The 20,695-nt window shown below is 51.7% G+C and overlaps 1 protein-coding gene across 2 annotated transcripts in view; it reads right to left on the bottom strand.

Moving 5' to 3' along the window:
- The window catches only part of Ece1 (endothelin converting enzyme 1), a 97,029-nt gene that overhangs the window by 6,835 nt on the left and 69,499 nt on the right, over positions 1-20,695 (bottom strand). For both annotated transcript variants that reach the window (XM_075947004.1, XM_075947003.1), the window contains exons 9-17: positions 14,450-14,592; positions 13,389-13,503; positions 12,629-12,739; positions 11,855-11,953; positions 11,168-11,245; positions 8,968-9,071; positions 2,593-2,703; positions 1,799-1,866; positions 189-379 (exon numbers count right to left, since the gene is read on the bottom strand). In XM_075947004.1, the coding sequence (XP_075803119.1) occupies positions 189-379; positions 1,799-1,866; positions 2,593-2,703; positions 8,968-9,071; positions 11,168-11,245; positions 11,855-11,953; positions 12,629-12,739; positions 13,389-13,503; positions 14,450-14,592 (1,020 nt within the window). The remainder of the gene's footprint in view (positions 1-188; positions 380-1,798; positions 1,867-2,592; positions 2,704-8,967; positions 9,072-11,167; positions 11,246-11,854; positions 11,954-12,628; positions 12,740-13,388; positions 13,504-14,449; positions 14,593-20,695) is intronic.

The following is a 20,695-nucleotide window of genomic DNA, read 5'->3' as shown; positions in this document are numbered from 1 at the left end:
GTGGCGTCTCACCGGAGGAAGTGGGTCACTGGGGAGGAGGACTCCAGGCTTTACAGTTCAGTTCACTTCCTATTTACTTTCTCAACCCTGACGGCAGAGGCCATGTGGATCCTGCCACCACGCCTTCCCACCACAACAGACCATCTCCCATTGCAAACCAGGACAGTGCCCACGGGGAACAGACATACCCGGTAGGCGGCCTTAAGTCCCCCATTGTCGGCGATGTTCTCCCCGAGGGTGTGCCGGCCGTTCACGGGCTCCCCGTTCACGCTGTAGTTGCTGTATTGCTGTACCATGCACTCGGTCTGCTGCTTGAACGCCTCCACGGACGAGTTCTTCCACCAGGGCCGGAGGTTCCCGTCCTTGTCATACTCCCGACCTGTGGAGGAAGGAGAGAGGTCACACAGTGGGACCTGCTGCTACTCTGCCACCCTCCAGGCCATGGGACAGAGGCTTGGCCAGTCACAGCAGAGACCACACGGAGAAATGGTCCAGGCCATGTGACGGAGGCTTGGCCAGTCACAGCAGAGACCACACGGGGAAATGGTCCAGGCCATGTGACGGAGGCTTGGCCAGTCACAGCAGAGACCACACGGGGAAATGGTCCAGGCCATGTGACGGAGGCTTGGCCAGCCACACCAGAGACCACACGGGGAAATGGTCCAGGCCACTGATGGTAAGTTCCAGGGCACAGAGGACTGGGGCTGGCTTTTAATACTGGCAAAGAGTCCCTAACCCCAAGGAACAGACTCCTAGCCAGGGCTGGCAGTGCCAGGATCACAGGTAGGCCCCAGCTTTTCCCTCTGGGCTATGGAGTTCCCAAGGCAGGAAGCAATAAGTGGGATTCTGGCTTTTAGCGAACAATGTGGGCTTGACTGCCATTTCTCTATAGTCAGACCAGAGAAGTTTCTAGAATGGCAGAATGTGGAATATTCCTTTAAACGATGTCACTGTGATTGGTTTAATAAAGAAACTGACTTCCAATAGTTGGACAGGCAGAGGTAAGGTGGGACTGGCAGACAAAGAAGAGCTGGGAAAACGAAGAGACCGACTCTCGGGAGTCTCATGGTGACGAAGAGAAAGCAGAAGAACCTGCCATACTGAGTCACGTGGCAGGCGTTGAGAGGAATATGGGTTAATTTAAGTTATAAGAGCTAGTCAGTGACAAACTGAGCCAACAATCAAGCATTTATAAATAATAAGTCTCGGTGTGGTTATTTGGGAACTGGCTGGCGGGACAGAAAAATTCTGTCTACAGCAGAGAACTGTACACTCCCTGCTGAATACTATTGCTGACCTCTAAGTAAGAGCAGGGGCTTCAAAGTAACCATAGACCTTCCCAGTGCTACACGAAATCCTCATGTTCACAGCAGAGAGAAGAGGCATGGACAGGAGATGGGACTAGCTGAAGCTTATACTGAAGGCAGCAAAGCCAAGCTCTGAACACCCATCCTTCCATACTAAGAACCTTAGCAGTGAAGAGACCAGGAAACAGACAGGGCGGGCAGGAAGCAGACAGGATGGGCAGAAAGCAGACAGGGTGGGCAGGAAGCAGACAGGGCAGGCAGGGAAGCAGCCAGGGCAGGCAGGGAAGCAGCCAGGGCAGGCAGGGCAGGCAGGGAAGCAGCCAGGGCGGGCAGGAAGCAGCCAGGGCGGGCAGGGAAGCAGCCAGGGCAGGCAGGGAAGCAGCCAGGGCAGGCAGGGCGGGCAGGGAAGCAGCCAGGGCGGGCAGAGAGCAGCCAGGGCGGGCAGCAAACTGGCTGGTTCCACCAGAATGGGGGCCCCACGTCATGAGTACCTTGATCGTCGAATGCGTGTGTCAGCTCATGGCCCACAACAACACCAATACCACCGAAGTTCAAGGCGCTGGAGGAGGATGAGAGCACAGGTGAAGGTGACGTCCGCTATGTGACCTCTGGTCCCAATACCCAGTAGGGACCCACAGGGGTTTCTGGGAATGTGGCCCCTGGAGATAGGAAGGGGCTGGGCAGAGTCAACCACAGCGGACTCTGCCCTCTGGGAGCCATGTCTGTGTAAGTCACCTCAGCAGAGCTGGGTCTCAATTTTTATTGAGCTCTACATTTTTCTCTGCTCCCTTCCCTGCCTCTCCCCTCCCCTTCAACCCTCTCCTAAGGTCCCCATGCTCCCAATGTACTCAGGAGATCTTGTCTTTTTCTACTTCCCGAGTTGGGTCTTAATACTCATGAATGGCTGGGGGCCAAGTCAGCCTCTCTGCCTAAGTGTCACGCAGTGAATATCCAGCCTGGAGTTCAGAGCCAGGACGGTGCCTTTCAAAGCCTGCCTGCGTGAGATACAGACACAATGTCTGCCCTCCAGCTGTGTTTTAAGATGCTGTCCAGAGAGAACCTGATCCTGTGACGTGCTCCTCCAAGTCCCACTGTGTGGGGACATGCACAGCCAAGAGAGGCCAGGAGGGAAGGGCCGGGCCCACAGAAGCTGTTCCGTCCACCATCTCAGGCCTCCTGGCACCCATGGCTGTCTAAGTGGTCGGCTATGGGAGCTAGGCCAGACTGGACTAGGGGCTGCTGAGGCTGGCGAATGGTTGGTGTCAGAGCACCCGGCATGACCTACTTGGGCGAGGAGCGGGTATAGAATGGCGCCTGCAGGATTCCAGCTGGAAACACGATCTCGTTCTTGGTGGGAGAATAGTAAGCATTCACCATGGGCGGGGTCATACTCCACCTGCAAGTCACAAACATGCGTGAGATCTCTGGCAAACTCGGTGGAAGGGGAGGTGGGCAGGACTTAGACATCACTGTCAAGGGGCTGAGCCGGGCGGTGGTGGCACATGCTTTGATCCCACCACTCGGGAGCCAGAGGCAGGCAGATCTCTGAGTTTGATGCTGGTCGGCCTACAGAGCAAGTTTCAGAGAGCCAGAGCTATGAAATCGAGTAACTCTGCCTCAAACAAGGGAACAAACAAACAATGTAGATTCTGGAGCCTTGAAATGTAGTTTAGAATGGTAAAGTGTCTAAGTTGTACAAAGTCCTGGGTCCAGTTCCCAACGCTGCATAAACCAGGGTAACAGTGTAGGCCTGTAATCACGTCATTCGAGAGGTGGCATTCAAGGTCACCCTCTAGTGATGTGTCACACATTCGAGCATACGGCTCAAAAGCTTCTACAGCAATTCTCCACGAGCCTTAAGTGCCACCAGGGCATCCCCAGCAGGAACGCTACCAAAACCAAATCAACATCGTAGAGATACTTTGTGTTTTACCAGATGAAGCTTGCCTGAAGATCAGAGTGCAGAGCTAAGCCACCAGAGGCCAGGCAGTGGTGGCACACACCTTTAATCTCGGGACTTGGGGGACCACCTTGGGCTACACGAAATTGATCCAGTCTAAAAGAGAAATGGAACCCAAACAAAGGTGATCCCAGCACGTGGGAGCCCACGCCTTTAATCCCAGCACTAGGGAGATGGAGACAGGAGTGATGTGGTTGGGCTGAGAGAGATAAGGTGGGAGGAGACAGGAGCTCAGAGTAGTCTGAGATACAGTCTGAGCACAGGAGCGCCCCTTTGGTCTGAGCGCTGGTAGAGGTAAGAACTCTAGTGGCTGGCTGCTCTGCTTCTCTGATCCTTCATCTTTCACGCCCTGGTAGCTGACTCCGAGTTTTTATTATTAATATCAATTAGAATTCGAGATACACAACACAGCTGGGAATGGTGGGATATGCCTGAAATCCCAGCACTCAAGGTGTGGAGGCAGGAGGATGAGAGCAGGAATCCAAAGTCATTTTCAGCTGATGTGAGGTCAAGGCCAACTAGGGTGACAGGAAATCCTGTTTCAAAAACACCTAAAAAGGGGCTGGAGAGATGGCTCAGAGGTTAAGAGCACTGCCTGCTCTTCCAAAGGTCCTGAGTTCAATTCCCAGCAACCACATGGTGGGTGGCTCACAACCATCTGTAATGGGGTCTGGTGCCCTCTTCTGGCCTGCAGGCATACACAGAGAGAATATTGTATACAAAAACACCTAAAAAAAAACGGGGCCGAGAAGCTGGGCGGTGGTGGCGCACGCCTTTAATCCCAGCACTCGGGAGGCAGAGGTAGGCGGATCTCTGGGAGTTCGAGGCCAGCCTGGTCTACAAGAGCTAGTTCCAGGACAGGCACCAAAGCTACAGAGAAACCCTGTCTCGAAAAACAACAAAACAAAACAAAAAAACAAACGGGGCCGAGGTGGGGTAGGGGAGGAGACTGGGGAGATGGTTCACTGGTGAAAAGCTGGCTATGCAAGTATGAAGACTCAAGTTCAGGTCCCCAGCAGCCGTGTAAATGCCAGGTGTCATACACAAGGTGGCTGGCCTGCAATTCTAGCATTTGGGAGGCAGAGACAGAGAACGTTGGAACGAATGTGTTAGAGCTAGGAGACCCTTCCTTAACAGAGGAGTGGAGACCGACTAAGGAAGACACCCACATTTGCCCTGTGTGACTTCAGAGGTGCACACACTCAGGCAAACACGCACACACATGCAAACACACCAAAAACAAGCCAGAAAAAAAATCCACAATCAAAAAGAAAAGAGAAACAACGCCCCAAGCCCAGCCCATCAAGTCACCCTCGCTCTATGAATGCCCTTGAGAGGTATTATAGCTGCTGAGTCCATTAAACCCCTCCCCATAGGAGCCTCTTAATTTTCTGTGGGATCACCCACGAAGCTTAATAATAAAAGCACTAGCCTTCTCGATGCTGTTTCCGGCGTTTCTTTCAGGGTGGCTGACAAACCACAGTAACCTTGGATACTGGATGCTTTCTTGCAAATCACAATCTCTGGGAAAACAACTGATGTCATCTGTTTACCCATGACAAGAATGTGAGGCTTCAAAATAAGTTTTGGGTGGGCTAGAGATGACTCAGTGGTTAAGAGCACTGGCTACTCTTCTGGAGGATCTGGGTCCATTCATTCAGTTCCCAGCTGCCACAGGCCAGCTCACAAGGGCCTGTAAATCCAGTTCCAGGGGATTTGATGCCCTCTTCTGGCCACCACAGGTACTGCATGCATGCGGTACAAACATACACAGGCAAAACACACAAAATGAGTAAAATTTTGAAAGGGATGAGAGAAATTATGTAGTTATATTATAATCTAAAAAAACTAAAGAAAGTGATAAAAATGTATAATCTTGGGTGGGGTGTGTGTGGTGGCACGTACCTTTAATCCTAGCACTCAGGAGGCAGAGGCAGGTGGAGATCTGTGAGTTCAAGGCTAGCCTGGGCTACAAAATGAGTTCCAGGACAGCCAGGACTGTTACACAGAGAAACCTTATCTCAAAAAATAAAATAAAAAACATTTTTTTGGTTTATTTTTTGAGACAGGGTTTCTCTTTGTATCCCTGGCTGTCCAGAAACTTGCTCTGTAGACCAGGCTGGCCTCAAACTCACATTCACCTGCCTCTGTCTTCCAAGTGCTGGGATTAAAGGTGTGTGGCACCACCACCTGGGTATTTTTTATTATAAGCAGAATAGAAATATATATATACATATATATATATGTATATGTATTAGAAAAGACTATTAAAATTTTCCCTTCCTGTGGGACACGGTGGTATACACTTTTAATTCTCAGCACGTAGGAGGCAGAGACAGGTGGATCTCTGTGAGTTTGAAGCCAGCCTGGTTTACAGAGCAAGTTCCAGGACAGCCAGGGCTATGTAGAGAGATCCTGCCTAAAAAAAAAAAAATAATAATAATAAAATAATAATAAAAATAAATCTTCTCCCTTCCTAACCATATGTCTGTGTGAGGCTGGCTTTTCTATCTCTACTTCAAAACAACTTGTGAGAGGAGAGGATGCTGAGGCAGACATGAGAACCCAGCTGCCTTCTGTTAATTAAAGAAATCTGAAGAGGCTGGGGTATAGCTCAGCGGTAGGGGAAGGCCCTGATTCTACCCCTAGAATATGTTCTGAAAAGAAATGTACAATACTTCTGCCTCTCTCCTTCCTTCCTTTCCCCCCCTTGCACTCACACACACACACACAAACACATGCACACCCTATGAAGATTTGCGTTTCAGGGGCCAAGAGATGGCTCGTCAGTTAAGAGCACCCGTTCTTACAGAAGATCTGGGTTTGGTTCTCACCACCATGTGGCGGCTCATGGCTACCTGTGGCTCCAGTCCCAGAGACTCTGTCCTATCTTCTGATCTCTCTGGACACCAAGCATACCCATGGTACACAGCAAGACAAGCAGGCAAAACACTCATATATGTGATTAAACAAATCTAAAAACCGCGTTTTTTATGTGTGCCTATCTGTGGGTATGGGCAAGGGTCCAGGGAGACCAGAGGTGCTGGGAACTGTATTCGGGTCCCTAGAAAAGTAGGGTATGTTTTCAGTTTTTTGTCTTTGTTTTATTTTCTTTCTTTCTTTTTTTTTTTTTTTTTTTTTTTTTTTGGTTTTTTCGAGATAGGGTTTCTCTGTGGCTTTGGAGCCTGTCCTGGAACTAGCTCTGTAGACCAGGCTAGTCTCGAACTCACTGAGATCCGACTGCCTCTGCCTCCCGAGTGCTGGGATTAAATCTTTGTTTTATTTTCGAGACAGGGTTTCTCTCTGTAGCCCTGGCCATCCTGGAACTCTCTCTGGTTTTTTTTTTTTTTTTTTGGTTTTTTGAGACAGGGTTTCTCTGTGGCTTTGGAGCCTGTCCTGGAACTAGCTCTTGTAGACCAGGCTGGTCTCGAACTCACAGAGATCCGCCTGCCTCTGCCTCCCGAGTGCTGGGATTAAAGGCGTGCGCCACCATCACCTGGCTGGAACTCTCTCTGTAGACCAGGCTGGCCTATGCCTCCTGAGTGCTTGGATTAAAGGTGTATACTAGCACACTTGGCTACAGGATATGTTCTTTACTGCTGAGATTTTCCTGCCTCTGCTTCAGGAGTGTTTGGATTATAGGCACATGCTACCATACCCTGCACATAAAACATTTCTGAGAAAATATTCACTTCATAAACTTTTCATAAAACCAGAGAATGCATGTTTTAAGAGCTTTCCAGATGTCTGCATTGTTTTAGATCACGTCTCATGTATGCGAGGCTGGACTGGAATTTGTTATGTCGCAGGGGTGACCTTACTCTCCTGTTCCTCCTTCCTCCGTTCACCTAAGTTCTGAAACTGCAGCTGTGTACGTCACCCCATTTTTTATGAGGTGCCAAGGGTCAAGAATGCCAGGCAAGCGCTCCATCGTCTGAGTGACACCTGCAGAGCTGGGGACACATATGGAAGCCCCTAAGACCAAAAAGGTGGTAACTAACCACATACAGTGAACCAGATAGCCGGCATTTCAGCGTTTTCCTGGCGCAGCGGGGAGAGCCAACAAAGAATGGGCATTTTCCACATGGGCCCAGTTGTTCTGTTTGCTCCCAGCAAGCACCACAGAGGTATTCTTTTTTTTTTTTTTTTTTTTTTTTGGTTTTTCGAGACAGGGTTTCTCTGTGGCTTTGGAGCCTGTCCTGGAACTAGCTCTATAGACCAGGCTGGTCTTGAACTCACAGAGATCCACCTGCCTCTGCTTCCCGAGTGCTGGGATTAAAGGCATGAGCCACCACTGCCCGGCACCACAGAGGTATTCTGCTGGGAGTCATTAAGCCACGTAAAGATATCGAGAGCTTTCCCACATCACATCTATATCCAAATAACCACTGAAATATTCGTGGGTGCATAACAGAATTTAGGAGAAAGACCAAGTTAAATTTAAGATCAGATGAACTGGCAGCCGTGCCTGCTCTATTATACTTTGATGCTTAAAAGCCCTTCTCAAGCTTTAGGAAGTACTGGTGAAGACTTCAGAGGAAACAGAGTTCTGCGCCTCTTGTCCACAAGAGGGCGCCAGAGGCAAAGAGGAGTTGTCAGTAGCGAGGTGAGGCATTCTGCAGGATGCTTTTGGGATGGAGAAAGGAAGAGGCCTGAGCTGAGAGGGTGCCTGACTTTTCTGAAGAGACTTCGTTTGTTTTATTTTATTTTGTGTTTTTGTTTTGTGACCTGGGGATAGAACCCAAGATTTTATGCACACCAGGGAACCTGAAGCCTGCAGATTTGGCTAGACTGGCGGGTGGGATGTGCCCAGGGGCCCTTTTTTTGTCTTCTCTGCCTGCACTGAGGGAAGGTGACAGACATACAGCGCCCTCACACCTCTACAGCAAACACTTAAAAAAAAATAAACTAAATAAAATACCAACACACCCCTAGTTGTATGCAGTAGCCCGTGCCTGTTGTTTGGGCAACTGGGGATGCGGAGTCAGTGGAGCTCAGGAGTTCAAGGCCAGCCTGGACAACATACTGAAATCCCAATCTCAAAACAGTAAAAGACAGACACCGGTCTCGCTCCAGGTATTTCTGATTTAAGAAGCTCTGGGGTTTGTTTGCTGGGAATTTGAACTCAGATCCTTGCACTTGCCAGGCAAGCACTCTACCACTGAGCCACATTCCAATCCAGAAGGTTGTGTTGATGAAAAAGTTCCCCAGATGCTGCTGCTGCTATGGAGAGGTACAGTTCAACAGTTACAGCGGTTGGAACCCCTCCAGAACCTTCCACAAGCCCCTACGGGGAAGTCACCACTTTTGTTCGCGAGGAATGGAGGGACCACGGTGGGGCCTGCCCCTCCCCAAGACGTCTATCACTTCACTGTCACCAGGGCCCAAGAGTGAGCTTCTTCCTCTGAAAGCTGCTGAGTCAGCAGAGACGGGACCGGAAGTCAGCTCCAGTCAGCTCCACCCACTCCCCCCGCAGGCCGGGCGCTGGGGAGGATGCTGAAGTCCCAGACCCCAGCCAGGACCACTCTGGCTTTCCATCTCTATCTGCCGAGTGGGAGCACCACCGTCTCCATTCCTTAGACAGCGCTCACGACCACTGTATCTGGCTTATGGCGAGCCAGTGATGAAGCCGCACTCCACCCAACACAGGTCACTCTGGGTCTCCCCGCGCTCAAGGAGCCCACACTTCGGGGTACTCACTGATCTCTGTTGGGGGCTTTCCTGAGCTGGTCGGCTGTGACCCTCCACGAGAAGTTAAAAAATCGCATGGCATTCTCAAAGTAGAGATCAGGAACTGCCGTGTACTGCGGAAGCAAAGTGGACCGAAAGTTCAGTGCATGCGCAAGGGAACTGAGTCCCCACAAAACCAACCCATTAGTCTTCAGGCCAGAGACAGGATGGAGGGCGCAGGGCTGTAGGCCCAGAGCCTCTTTCGGCCTTGACCTTCCTCTTTAAAGACACTAAAAGCTTCACCCAGGGGTGCCCGAGATGCCCTGTTGCAGCATTTGGGACTTCAGCAAGAATATGCCCCGCATGGCAGACATAGCCTATGCCTGTCCCAGCCAATACGGCAAACACTGACTGCGAAAAACTTTAAATGGACTTGTCTGGCTTCTACACTTTATTTTAACTGGGTTGGGCGCGTGCTCAGCTGGGTGAGTGCTTGTTTACCAGGAGTGAAGCCCTGGGGGTGCAATCCCCACCTTCAAACACTGGACGTGGTGGTGCCCGCCTGGGACCCCAGCACTCGTGAAGCAGAGGCAGGAGGATCAGAAGTTCAAGGTCACCCTTGCCCACACAGAGTTCAAGGCTAGCCTGGACTACGTAAGACCCTGGCTCTGAGTCACTAAATGAGATAGAAATGAATTGTTAAATAGATCCCTGTGGGCAGCACAGGCCTAATGACCGGAGGGAGACTATCTCAGAAGCGGAGGGGCGGGCACACTCCCTCATATGCCCTTCAACACCCAGCTGCACCTCCTCATATATCCCTCAACCAGCAGCCTGGATTCTGTCCCAGCCAAATGCAGGGTTCTAGCTTAGATATATTCTAGATCTTTCTAGCTACTGGAAACAGCCAAGGAGTCAGGCCCTGACCTGGGGCAGCACCTGGTGGCCTCCACGAGTCCTTGGTTCTGACAGCCTGATACCCAGGGCCCCTTTAAATGATTTTCAAGGAATTGGGCAACGGACAAGAGTCTCACATCCTCAGAGGTAATTTTAACAGATTCAGGGTTTAAATGTAACCACAAGATGAGGCTACTGTAATGTCACAAGTGCCCCAGCTCACAACTCTAAACCATGAGAGCAGGGACCAAACACAGAAACGGGAGAACAGCAGCCTGCTCAAGGCAGCTGATTGGCTGAGGGCTCCAAGCGCAGGGAGGGGCAATTACCCCTTGCTGCCTGAAGGAAGCTTTAAAAAGCTTTTGGGGTGTGCATTTCCTCTTTCTGTTGGTGTTTCAAGGTCAAAGTCAAAAGTTCAATCACCTGAGGAAGGAAGTGAGGACCTGGGGCAGGAGGACGTCTGGGAGGAGCAGCAGGGGTGGGGGGGCTCACTCGGGTGCTTTCGGCTCACTAATTCTCACTGTGCCTTTGAAGGTCTGCTTTCTTCCTTCATTTCTTCAAAGTAATAATTTAAAAAACGTGTGTGTGTGTGTGTGTATGTGTGTACACCTGTGTGTGCACGAGAGACCACGGAGCCAGGAGTCAGATCCCCTAGCGCTGGAGTTGCAGGCAGTTATAAGCTGCCCAACATGGGTGCTGAGAACCCAACCCAGGTCGTCTGCAGGAGCAGTGTGTGCTCTTAGGCACTGAACCAGCTCTCCAGCTCCTCCCTCACCCTTTCTATGGTTTGTTTGAGGTACATTCTACCCTGTAGTCCAGGCTGGCCTTGAACTTGCCAGGTAGCCAAAGATGGCCTTGAACCCCAGCTCCTCCTGTCCAAGCTTTTGGAGAGCTAGGATTAGAGATGCGTGTGGCCACGTCTGGTTATTCCCCTATTCCTTTTTTTCTGTTTTGTGGGTATTGGGGAAGGAACCTACGGCCTCACACGCTCTAAGTGCATGCTCCACCACTGAGCCACCCTGCCCTGGCCATTCTCCTGTACTTTCCCACTTGCTCCCTGGAGCTGGCCGTTTCTAGTGGAGCACACAGCTTGTGCTCCAGTAACAACCACTGAGCAATGGCTGAGGGTGGCTCTGGGCAGACAGAAACGCCCACTGACCCATCACCCAAAGGAACAGGGAAAGCCGTCCTCAGGCCCATATCCCCAAACCCCACTCTAGGTCACTTTGATACAGGCTGATAACCATGTTATCTCCAGCATCTAAATCAGGCCAAACCTGGACTTTCTGACGTGGGCATAAGGGAGTTTGCGAGGCAGGCGGAAGCCACTTACGTCATTGAAGACTTTGTCCAGCTCCTTGGGGTCCATGATGAAGCTGGGGTAGCCTATCATGTTGTAGATGGCATCCGCCTGGACAGAAGGGATGGAGTAAGTCAGTGCCAAGTGATGTTGGCCAAGCCTGCCCTGGATCTGTGGGGTCCGGGGCTCAGGGTGTACGTCAAGGAGAGCCAGGGCTAGCCTCCAGCCCCCTTAGGGCTTCTCCATCTTTTCCCGGAACAAATCTGGTAAATTCTGATGAAATGCCACTTCCCCCAAGAGAGCCATTATGGTTTGGATGTGTGCCCCCAGAGCCGATGCACTGTAACTGCATCCCATGTGGAACAGAGAGGAGAGGAGAGGAGAGCCGATTACATCACACAGCCTTCCTTGGCCCTTGTGGATGCCGCCCTGGTTGCAGGAATGAGAGGGGAGGGAGGTTAACCATCACAGGCGTTAGCTGGCTCTTATGAAAGGGTTGATCCAGTCCCTCTACAGTGTGCATCTTCCTTGCCCTTCCCGCCTCTGCTATGGGAAATCTCTGGATATCTCACGCCAATGTGGGCTTCAGGGTACCAAGGGTCCTGATGGAGTCGTGGGGCACAATGGCATCCGTGAGCATCTTGACTGGACAGAATCTCTCCCACCCGCTCCCTCCTCCACCAGCAGTCTAGTGCCCTCTGAGTTCCCAGGCAGCCTCACCTTTTCCTTGGCTGATCTCCGGGTGTCTTCATCCATCCACTTCAGGGTACTCAGGCTCTCCTCAAAGGCCTTCTTGATCTCCGAGATTATCTCACTGGCCTGAGGGGACAGACGCCACGACAGTAAAGGGCTGGGCTATGACATCACCGAAACGCAACAGGAGCCCTGTGTAGAAGGATGCTGCCAGCCAAAGGCTACTCTCTGGTGCTAGGTCAGGGAGGAGCCCGGTTTCCCACGAGTCCTCTCCCGACAGGCCTCTTGCTATCATGATTAGGGTCAAGTAAGATGAGGCTGGCTTTGGGGAAGTTGGGAAAGCTTCCGTTGCAGGACGTTCTCAGAGTCTCCAACATGAACCAGTACACTGAGATTCCTTCAGAGAAGGAAGTGGCCTCTCCCACACTGACCCGAGCAAATAAACCATTTTTAATGGAATGAGCTTTGAATTCTAGAGAATTTGCTTCTGAGGGACACTTCCAAAAAGGTTGCAATCACTCCAGAGACAAACAGCAGCCCTGGAAGGTAACTCTGTCATGGCTAGACCAGGAGGACAAAGACAGGTGGAAGATTCTAGAGGATCGTGGCACTGTCCAGCAACAGGAAGGGTGGGGTTTGAAGGCGGAGAGCCCTTGACTCCCAAGGAGTCTGTATGTTAACCACCGACTGCAGTTGGCACTATCAGCAACAAAGGCTAGGGACGCGGCTCGGTCACTAGAATGTTCGCCTGGCATGCACAGGGTTCACACCTCAGCGCCCCTAACCACAAGAGGAACTTACGATGTTCTTGCTGTCTTCAGCAAAGGTGGCTTTCACAAACATGGGGCCCAGGGCAAAGCCCAGGTTGTTTTCCGTGTCACTCACGCAAAACTTCCAGCGGGGCAGGCAGGTCTGGAAAACACACATGTGGATGTCAGGGGCTCAGTCGTTCCTCCCGACCCCTTCCTTCCAGGAAGCGGTGCCACCAGGGGCCTGCGCTTCCTTCCGGAGCTTCAGAGAGACACCTTTTTTGACCCAGTAGGGGCTTCTCAAGGCACTGAAGCAGGAAGACACAGGCCTAGGGGTATAGCTCAGCGATGGAGTGCTCACCCCAGTACGCAGCGGAACCATGTCTCCCTGGGACCTGAGCCCACAGCCACAGCCACAGAAGAGCCACGTCTCCCTGAGACCTGAGCCCACAGCCACAGCCGCAGCGAGACACACGTCTCCCTGGGACCTGAGCCCACAGCCATAGCTGCAGCAGAACCCACGTCTCCCTGGGACCTGAGCCCACAGCCACAGCCGCAGTGGAACCCACATCTGCCTGGGACCTGAGCCCACAGCCACAGCCGCCGCGGAACCCACGTCTCCCTGGGACCTGAGCCCACAGCCATAGCTGCAGCGGGAACCATGTCTCCCTGGGACCTGAGCCCACAGCCACAGCCACAGCCACAGAAGAGCCATGTCTCCCTGAGACCTGAGCCCACAGCCACAGCCACAGCGGGACCCACGTCTCCCTGGGACCCTGCCCATACACGGGTGTGTAGAGCAGCGCGCTCACCTTCTTGGTCCCGTACATGACCTCCATGAACTTCTCATCGGCGTCCTGAAAGCGCTGATCCAGGAAGGAGCTCGTTTTCCTCACCAGGTTCCACATCATGTAGTTGTTGAGGAGGCTGTGGCAAAGGGCCAGGGAGAGCTCAGAGACCCCAGGCAGCATTTCAACTCAGTTTCTGACCTCAGCTCTTCTCCAGCCTGCCCCCATGGCTGTTTACCACCCTCTACACACAGGGAACATAAGCTCCTCATGGTAAAGCTTTGCTCCTCTACCACAGAAACCCCCGGGGTCTAATGCAATCACTCGGATGCGGCTAGTACTCAATAACCACCATGGCTTGAACAAAAAGGAGGGGCCCACGACCTGTCAGACTCAAGGTTCCATCATTGGCAGCTCCCTCTGACCCATCTCCAGGGTACAGGAAACCTGCCAACCACACTTGTAAAGGAGCCACCTTAGCACAAAGATGTCTGTTTAAGCTGAACGCCTGACAAACGTATGTAGCCAAGCAAACTCATGCATATGATGGGACACTGTGCAGCCAAGAAGACTCTGACCGAGACCTGGGACGTTATTAGGGAAGATGACAAAGGCCATGGGAAAAGCATCTGGTCCTGATGATAGAGAAGTACCATGTATCAGGAAACCTCTCTTTCTCTGTGAGCACACATGAACAAACAGACACATATCCTGGGAGCTCCCTTTTCCTTACACCTTCCAACATTTCTGTCTGTAAAATCCTAAAGGTTATCTGAGTATCAGCTGGAACTAGTACATAGCATGTACTGGATTGAAGTACTTGTCAGCGCTAGCTTCCCTTAGCTCTCCCTCTCCACAGCCTGGCTGGGGGGAGAAGGACCCCAGGGAAGGATGAGACCTGCCCCAAAGTTACAAAGCTATGAGAAGAGGGGCTGGGATTTGAACCTGCACTCACAACCAGAAGCATTACACAGAAGCCCACCCAGGGCCCCTTTCCTGAGTCCCCACCAGGCCTGAGGGTGGGGCTGCCAGCCAAGGAGCTGTCCCTGACCATGTGTCCCTTCAATACCCTGTGCCGCCGTTACCATTTGTCAGTGTTGTTGATGAGGGTGGAGACTTGTCCCAGGTACTCCTTGTCATAGACCACGATGGGCTCAGATTCATTGATCTCCACCGGGTAAAAAATGGTGTTGAGGAAGGGCAACCAGTTGATGGCGGGTGCCAAGGTCTGCAAGGGCAAAGGTCAGTGTGAGGGTGGCCAGGCCACATCCCCCTCAACCCAGGTCTCTAGGCCATTCCTCAGAAGAGGGCATCATCACGACAGGGAAGGGTATGATGCTGTCTGCCAGGGCACAGGGCAGAGTCAGGGCTGGCCGGCCAGTTTCTGTCGGAAGCAGCCTAAGGAGCCAGGTGACAAGACCTCGTGTGAGGGGTTGGCGAAGTGACTGGGGGTTTAAGAGTGCTTGCTGCTCCTGTCTGCAAGTTTGGTTCCTAGCACCCATGATAGGAGGCTTACAACCACCTCTAACTCCAGTCCCAGGAGACCCAACCCCTTCCTCTGGAGTCTGTAGGTACCTGCACACATATACACATCCCTGGCAAGACACACATACATATAAATAAATAAATAAATATTAAAAGTAGACCTCACTCGAGAGCTGGTGTAGCTGAAGCCAGCACTGAGGAGACAGGGGCAGATAGATCTCTGTGAGTTTGAGGTCAGCCTGGTCTATATAGCAAGTTTCAGGCCAAACAGGGCTACATGGTGAGATCTTGTCTCAAAATAATTAAATATTTTAAAAATGGGGATAGCTGGTCGGTGGTGGCACATGCCTTTAATCCCAGCACTCGGGAAGCAGAAGCAGGCAGATCTCTGTGAGTTTGAGGTCAGCCTTGTCTACAGAGCAAGTTCCAGGACAGCCAGGGCTGCTACACAGAGAAACCTTGTCCTGAAAAATCAAATAAATAAATCAATAACTTGAAAAAAGTGAGAGGATGTGTGTAATTTTGTCTTCCCCTTGGGCTCTCCTAAGGACTAGCCAAGGCTCTGGAGTAACAAGCATGTAGCTTTTCCAGTGCAACGTGCCACGCGTGTGGGGCTTGGTGGATGATGGTAGCTACATCTCCGTCTTCCCTCATTTTGATGAAGTTCCCCTTCAAAAAATAACAAGAGCCTCATATGGCCTGTTGGGATGAGAGGCCCGCATCACCACGTCTGGCTAGCCCCATTTAAAAACTACAATTGTGTATCTGCGTAAGTGTGCACAACACAGCATGCCTGTGGTGTAGAGAACAGCTCGAGGGAGCCACTTCTCTTCTCCCACTGTCTGAGAGTCATGGATCCAGCTCAGGTCGGCTTGGCGCAGGTCCCTTCACTTGCTGAGCCATCTCGCCAGCTCTGTATCATCTCAACTTTTTCCCCCAACAAAGGTTCATTATGTTGACCAGGTTAGCCTTGAACTTGCAGTGATCCTCTTGCCTCCGCCTCCCGCTGCTGGGACTGCACCATCATGCCAGGCTCATCTTAGACACAACTGAGCCCAGTTGAGTGGTATTAGTCATTCACTGTTTTGCCACCATTACCCCGTCCCCTCCCCAGCCTCAGGTTCTTAGCATCTTGCCAGACTGAAAATGTCTACTGCCAACTTCTTAGGTCCCCAGAAAGTGGAATCATCCACTCTATTTTCTGTCTCTACCAAATCTACACCAAGAGCCTTAGCTAAGTGAAGGCGAAGACAGACTGCTCTTGTATATTTTTTCCTTCTGATGCTTGAACCTGGGGCTTTGCACACAAGATCAATGCTCTTCCACGGAGCTGCCCCTCCATCTCCCAACCCCTCAAAGTTTGCTCTTTTGTAGCTGGCTGGTTTCACTTAGCAGTGTCCCTGAGCAGAGTTGCACAACTTTGGAACCATCAGCCCCAGCCCCGTGTCACCCACATGTCCTGTTATTTTTAGTGTGCCACCTTTCAGAACGTGCGGTCTTTCAGGGCAACCGAGACTGAGCTTGGGCACAAATGACCATCTGCAGAACGCACCGCGGACACCAGGCTCTTAGCAAGCCAGCCGTCAATGGCCGTCATTCTGATCATTGTTCAAGTTCTGTCCCAAGCGGCCCTGGCCCTGGGGAATTTCAAATTCCGTTCTCACTTCCTTGAGGAAATAAAAAATGTCAGATAAACAAAGGCAGGAGTGACACCTCCGCTGTAAAAGCCCTTCACATGGGAAAAACCAGGAAATGCCACGAAGTTCATCTGTAAGATCAGAGCAGCACACAGCCTGTCCTCAAGGAGAGTGGAGGTCAGCCCTCAGACTCTCTATTTAACAGGTGACTGCACGGTGAAAAGTGACCTTCCTGAGGTCTCGTGTCAGCTGACACCTGTGCAGGGCTACAAATCAGGTTCATTCACCACTGGGTTTATTTGCTTGTTGGCAGTGTTGGGAACTGAACTTGGCCTCCCAAATGCTAAGCCAGTGGACTACACCCATAGAACACCATTTCTGGGCTTCAAAGGGCATTTCAGCTATCGCAGTACAGAGAGCTGGAAGGACAGACATGAAGCTGAGGCTGTGCCTGGCTCCCAAAGGCACTGGTGAGCCTGTTAAAGCTACAAGTCAGCTTCCAGCAAGGGGCTGATTTGTGCCATTGATGGTGACTGTACCGGGCTGGCGACTGAACAGCAGAGCGGGCAGGGAGCCAGTGGGCCACAATACATCCCTGCTGCACGGGAGATGTCAGCAGAGCTGATGGAGTCCCTGGCAGGAACCAGTTCAGGGGTTCAGAGCCACTTCACAGCCTTTCTCTAACATGGAGACAACTCCCTCAGCTGCCAGGGCGGTCTGCTCTGCCCTCTGGAAATGGCCTGCCCTGTACCAAGCATCCTTGTCTCCTGGCTCGTCCTCCCTGCCCTCCTCCTGGCAGATCCTCCAGCTCTGGGAGGCTAGGAGGCTGAGAGGTGCACTCGTGAGATCTTCAAATAGGACTCAGTCATTAAAGCCACCTGATGGCAAGATCCTCTGGCAAAGACCCGGGGAAACAGATACACTTTCAAATGTCACTGCTCACATAATTTGTGAGAACCAGGAGTCACTGGGACTCGCTGACAGAGATATGGATGGTGAAAATCACCGCGGAATCTACACAACCTGTCCCTGTGGGGCCAGCAGATGTTCCCAGTGGGAAGCTCCTTGGCTCTGAAGTAAGGAGCCGTGGGGGAACACTAGAACTTTCAAATTTCCAGCCTCGATTGCTTCGGTGATTCTTAACTTAACATGTTTCCATGGAGATTGCTGTTTTAGCCAACTGGGACATTCTCCTGTGACTCAGTCCCCCTGAGGACACCGATGAGCTCTATTTTCCATGCTTGAAGCCAAGGAGCCCTGCTGAGTACCAACCACCGAGGCTTGGGAAGTTAGAGAGACCATCAGAGTGGCACACATCTACAGTCCTGGCACTGGGGAGGCAGAGACAGGAGGATCACTAGTTTGAGGCCAGCCTGTACTATAGTAAGAAGACCCTGACTCAAAATTCCCAAGGCTGGGGTGTGATATGGACATCTCACTGATGGCCTGACCTTGTGCAGGGTCAAAGCAGTGTCTTCTGGGACACAATGGGGCACTGTACTCATAGCAGCTGTGGCTACTTGCTTGGGATCAAACCAGTCAGCATTCCAGCATGGAGTGAGAGGGGTCCCCAAGCTCCCACCCCAGCCGGGGAGCTGCTGACATTGATGCTCCTGGGAGACGAGTCACCTTTCATTAAGGATGTGATCCTTGGTAGGTGGACCATGTCCAGCAGATGGCCCCATGCCCATGATACAAGGGCAGCACAAAACAACTTGGTAGTTATGAAGAAGAAGAAGGAGAAGGAGGAGAAGGAGAAGAAGAAGTTGAAGAAGGAGAAGAAGGAGAAGAAGAAGGCATGAAATTGGGTGTGGGGTGGAATCTCGGAGGAATTAGGTAGAAGAAGAGGAGAAGGTGAATTTGGCCAAAATATATTGTATATCTAGCTGGGTATGGTGGCACGTGAGTATAAGCCTAACACTTGGGAGGCAGAAACAGGTGTTAGCTGTGAATTTAAGGTCAGCCTGGTCTATATAGCAAGTTCCAGGTTATGCAGTTTGAGGCCAGCTTGTTTTATGCGCGCGCGCACACACACACACACACACACACACACACACACACAGAGCCTCTGCACACACAGTACAGGCTGGCCTCAAACTATATAAAACACACACACATATACACACATATGTGTATATATGTATATATATGTATATATATATATATATATACATATATATACATGTCTGGAGAGTGGTATATATGTCTCAGTGGGTAACAGCACAGAATGCTTTTGTAGAAGACCCGAGTTTGGCATATAGCACCCATGTCAGGCGGCTAACAACTGTCCATAACTCCAGCTCTAGAGGGTCCAACACCCTCTTCTGAACTCGGTGGGCATTTGCACTTATGTGTACATTCAAGGGACATACACAAATACAGGCAATTTAAAAATAATAAAAATAAATCTCTGAAAACCAAGCTAAGACTGGGATGCGGCTCAGTGGTAGACCAGTTGTCTAAATGTGCAGGTTCAGTTCCCAACACTGTAAATAAAATGGGAACAAAGGGAAGAATTGACACTCTAAGATTCCTCCCCCAGTGGAGAAAACAGGCAGAGAAGGGAGCCTCGCCTCCAACAACCTTTGACACAGAAGCTCCTACGAAGGAACGGACAAGTGTCTGGAGAAGGGATGCAGGATGTTTGATTCATGGGCCTGAATTCAGCCTTTACTCTGGGCTAGCCTGAAGCCATCTGATACAGCAGCAGGGCTAGCCGAGACCCACCATGAAGCTGGCTGTGCCTTTATCTACCCAGAGTCTGGAAAGAAAGTAAGTCTCTGGCAGTCAGAAAGATGTTCTGTGCTAAATTACTTGCAGCTATTTTAGTGCTGGGGACCCAGGTAGCATTGCCAGCCACAAAGAACAACCATCAGCAGTGCTCATGTTCAGCCCTCTCTGCCTCATCATACCCCACGCACAGGTGGGGAGCCAGGCCTACGCCAGCCTCATGGGGTACAGGGTACCTGCACATCTGCCCAGCGCTCCTGGCTAACATCCCCTGGCAGCCATTTTCCAAAGACCTCGAGAGTTAAGGCGGAAAACTGCTGGCCGCTTGGGCAGGCAGGGGCTGTGTCCCATTTACCTTGGTGTTCTGACCCAGAGCAGGCTCAGAGAATGGGTCATGTGTTACTTTACCAGGAAGGGGACTGAAGCTCAAGGGGTTGAGCCACGTGACCTGCCTCAACTCACCCAGTTTGAGATGGAGTAGGGCAGTGCCATGTTCTGACCCCAAGCCCAGGCTAGCGCTTGTAGGCTGCTGCCTCTGAAGGGACTGTCCCCCCTGAGCACTGAGGAGCAGGCTAGGTAGAACCAATCATCCATCTTTTCTCCCCTTTATTCTGGGGACAAATAGCTCTTAGGTTCGGGGCAGAGGAGGTGGGGTCCAGACTCCAGGGACCACTGGCTGACCACAGTTGTTCCTTATACCATTGTGGGCGTCAGTTTCAGCATGGTAAGCCCCGTGGGGCTGGAGCAAACCGAATTACGCCAAGCAAACATGTCCCTCAACCTTTTAGCCTCGGAGTGGAAAACAGTGCCAGATGGTGCCCAGCACAGACTACCTGTCTCCATAACAACCCACTTGGTGCCACGTCCCCTGGGAACCTGCAGGCAGCTGGCAGCTACCGGAGGCCTGAGTGGGCTCTGGCTCCTCCTGGAACTCTTACCGCCTGGCTTAAGTGTGACAATCATTAAACTTGAGTCCCTGGCCTTCCCAGCCCAGGTCAGGGCTCAGCTTCCCCTCCTCCAAAGCTGTTAGCAGAGACATACAGACTGTTTCCTAGGGCAGGCTAGCTCCAGGGCACAGGAGAGCAAGCCCATATGCACCAGAAGGAAGAAAAGAGGGTAAACATAGTGTACTGTCTGAGGGAAGGGACAGACAGACAAAAGCAGGCTGGGTGAGATGGGAGGACACGGTGGTGAAACTATGGGTCCATGAAACAGACATCGTGTCCTTCCTGGGGCAAAAGCAAGGCTCAGTCAACAGTGTCACTTGATGGAAGGCCCTCTCCCCTTGGGACCTAAGAGAAGGCTGAACAGCAAGACAGACCACAAAGGAGGATCCAGCAGGCCACCAACTGAGGAGTCCTGAGGTCCAGCCAGCCAGCAGGGGGCAGCCGAGGACAGGCCGGACTAAAGAGGCCACCGCGGGCCTCTAGCAAGCCTCTATTCTGGTCACGCCAGAGTAAGTACAGGTCCAGCAGGCAG

This window comes from Microtus pennsylvanicus, chromosome 13 (genome assembly GCF_037038515.1).
Source record: "Microtus pennsylvanicus isolate mMicPen1 chromosome 13, mMicPen1.hap1, whole genome shotgun sequence".
Taxonomy (NCBI): Eukaryota; Metazoa; Chordata; class Mammalia; order Rodentia; family Cricetidae; genus Microtus; species Microtus pennsylvanicus.
Note: the sequence above shows the minus strand (reverse complement) of the source record. Positions and strands in the feature narration are given on the sequence as shown.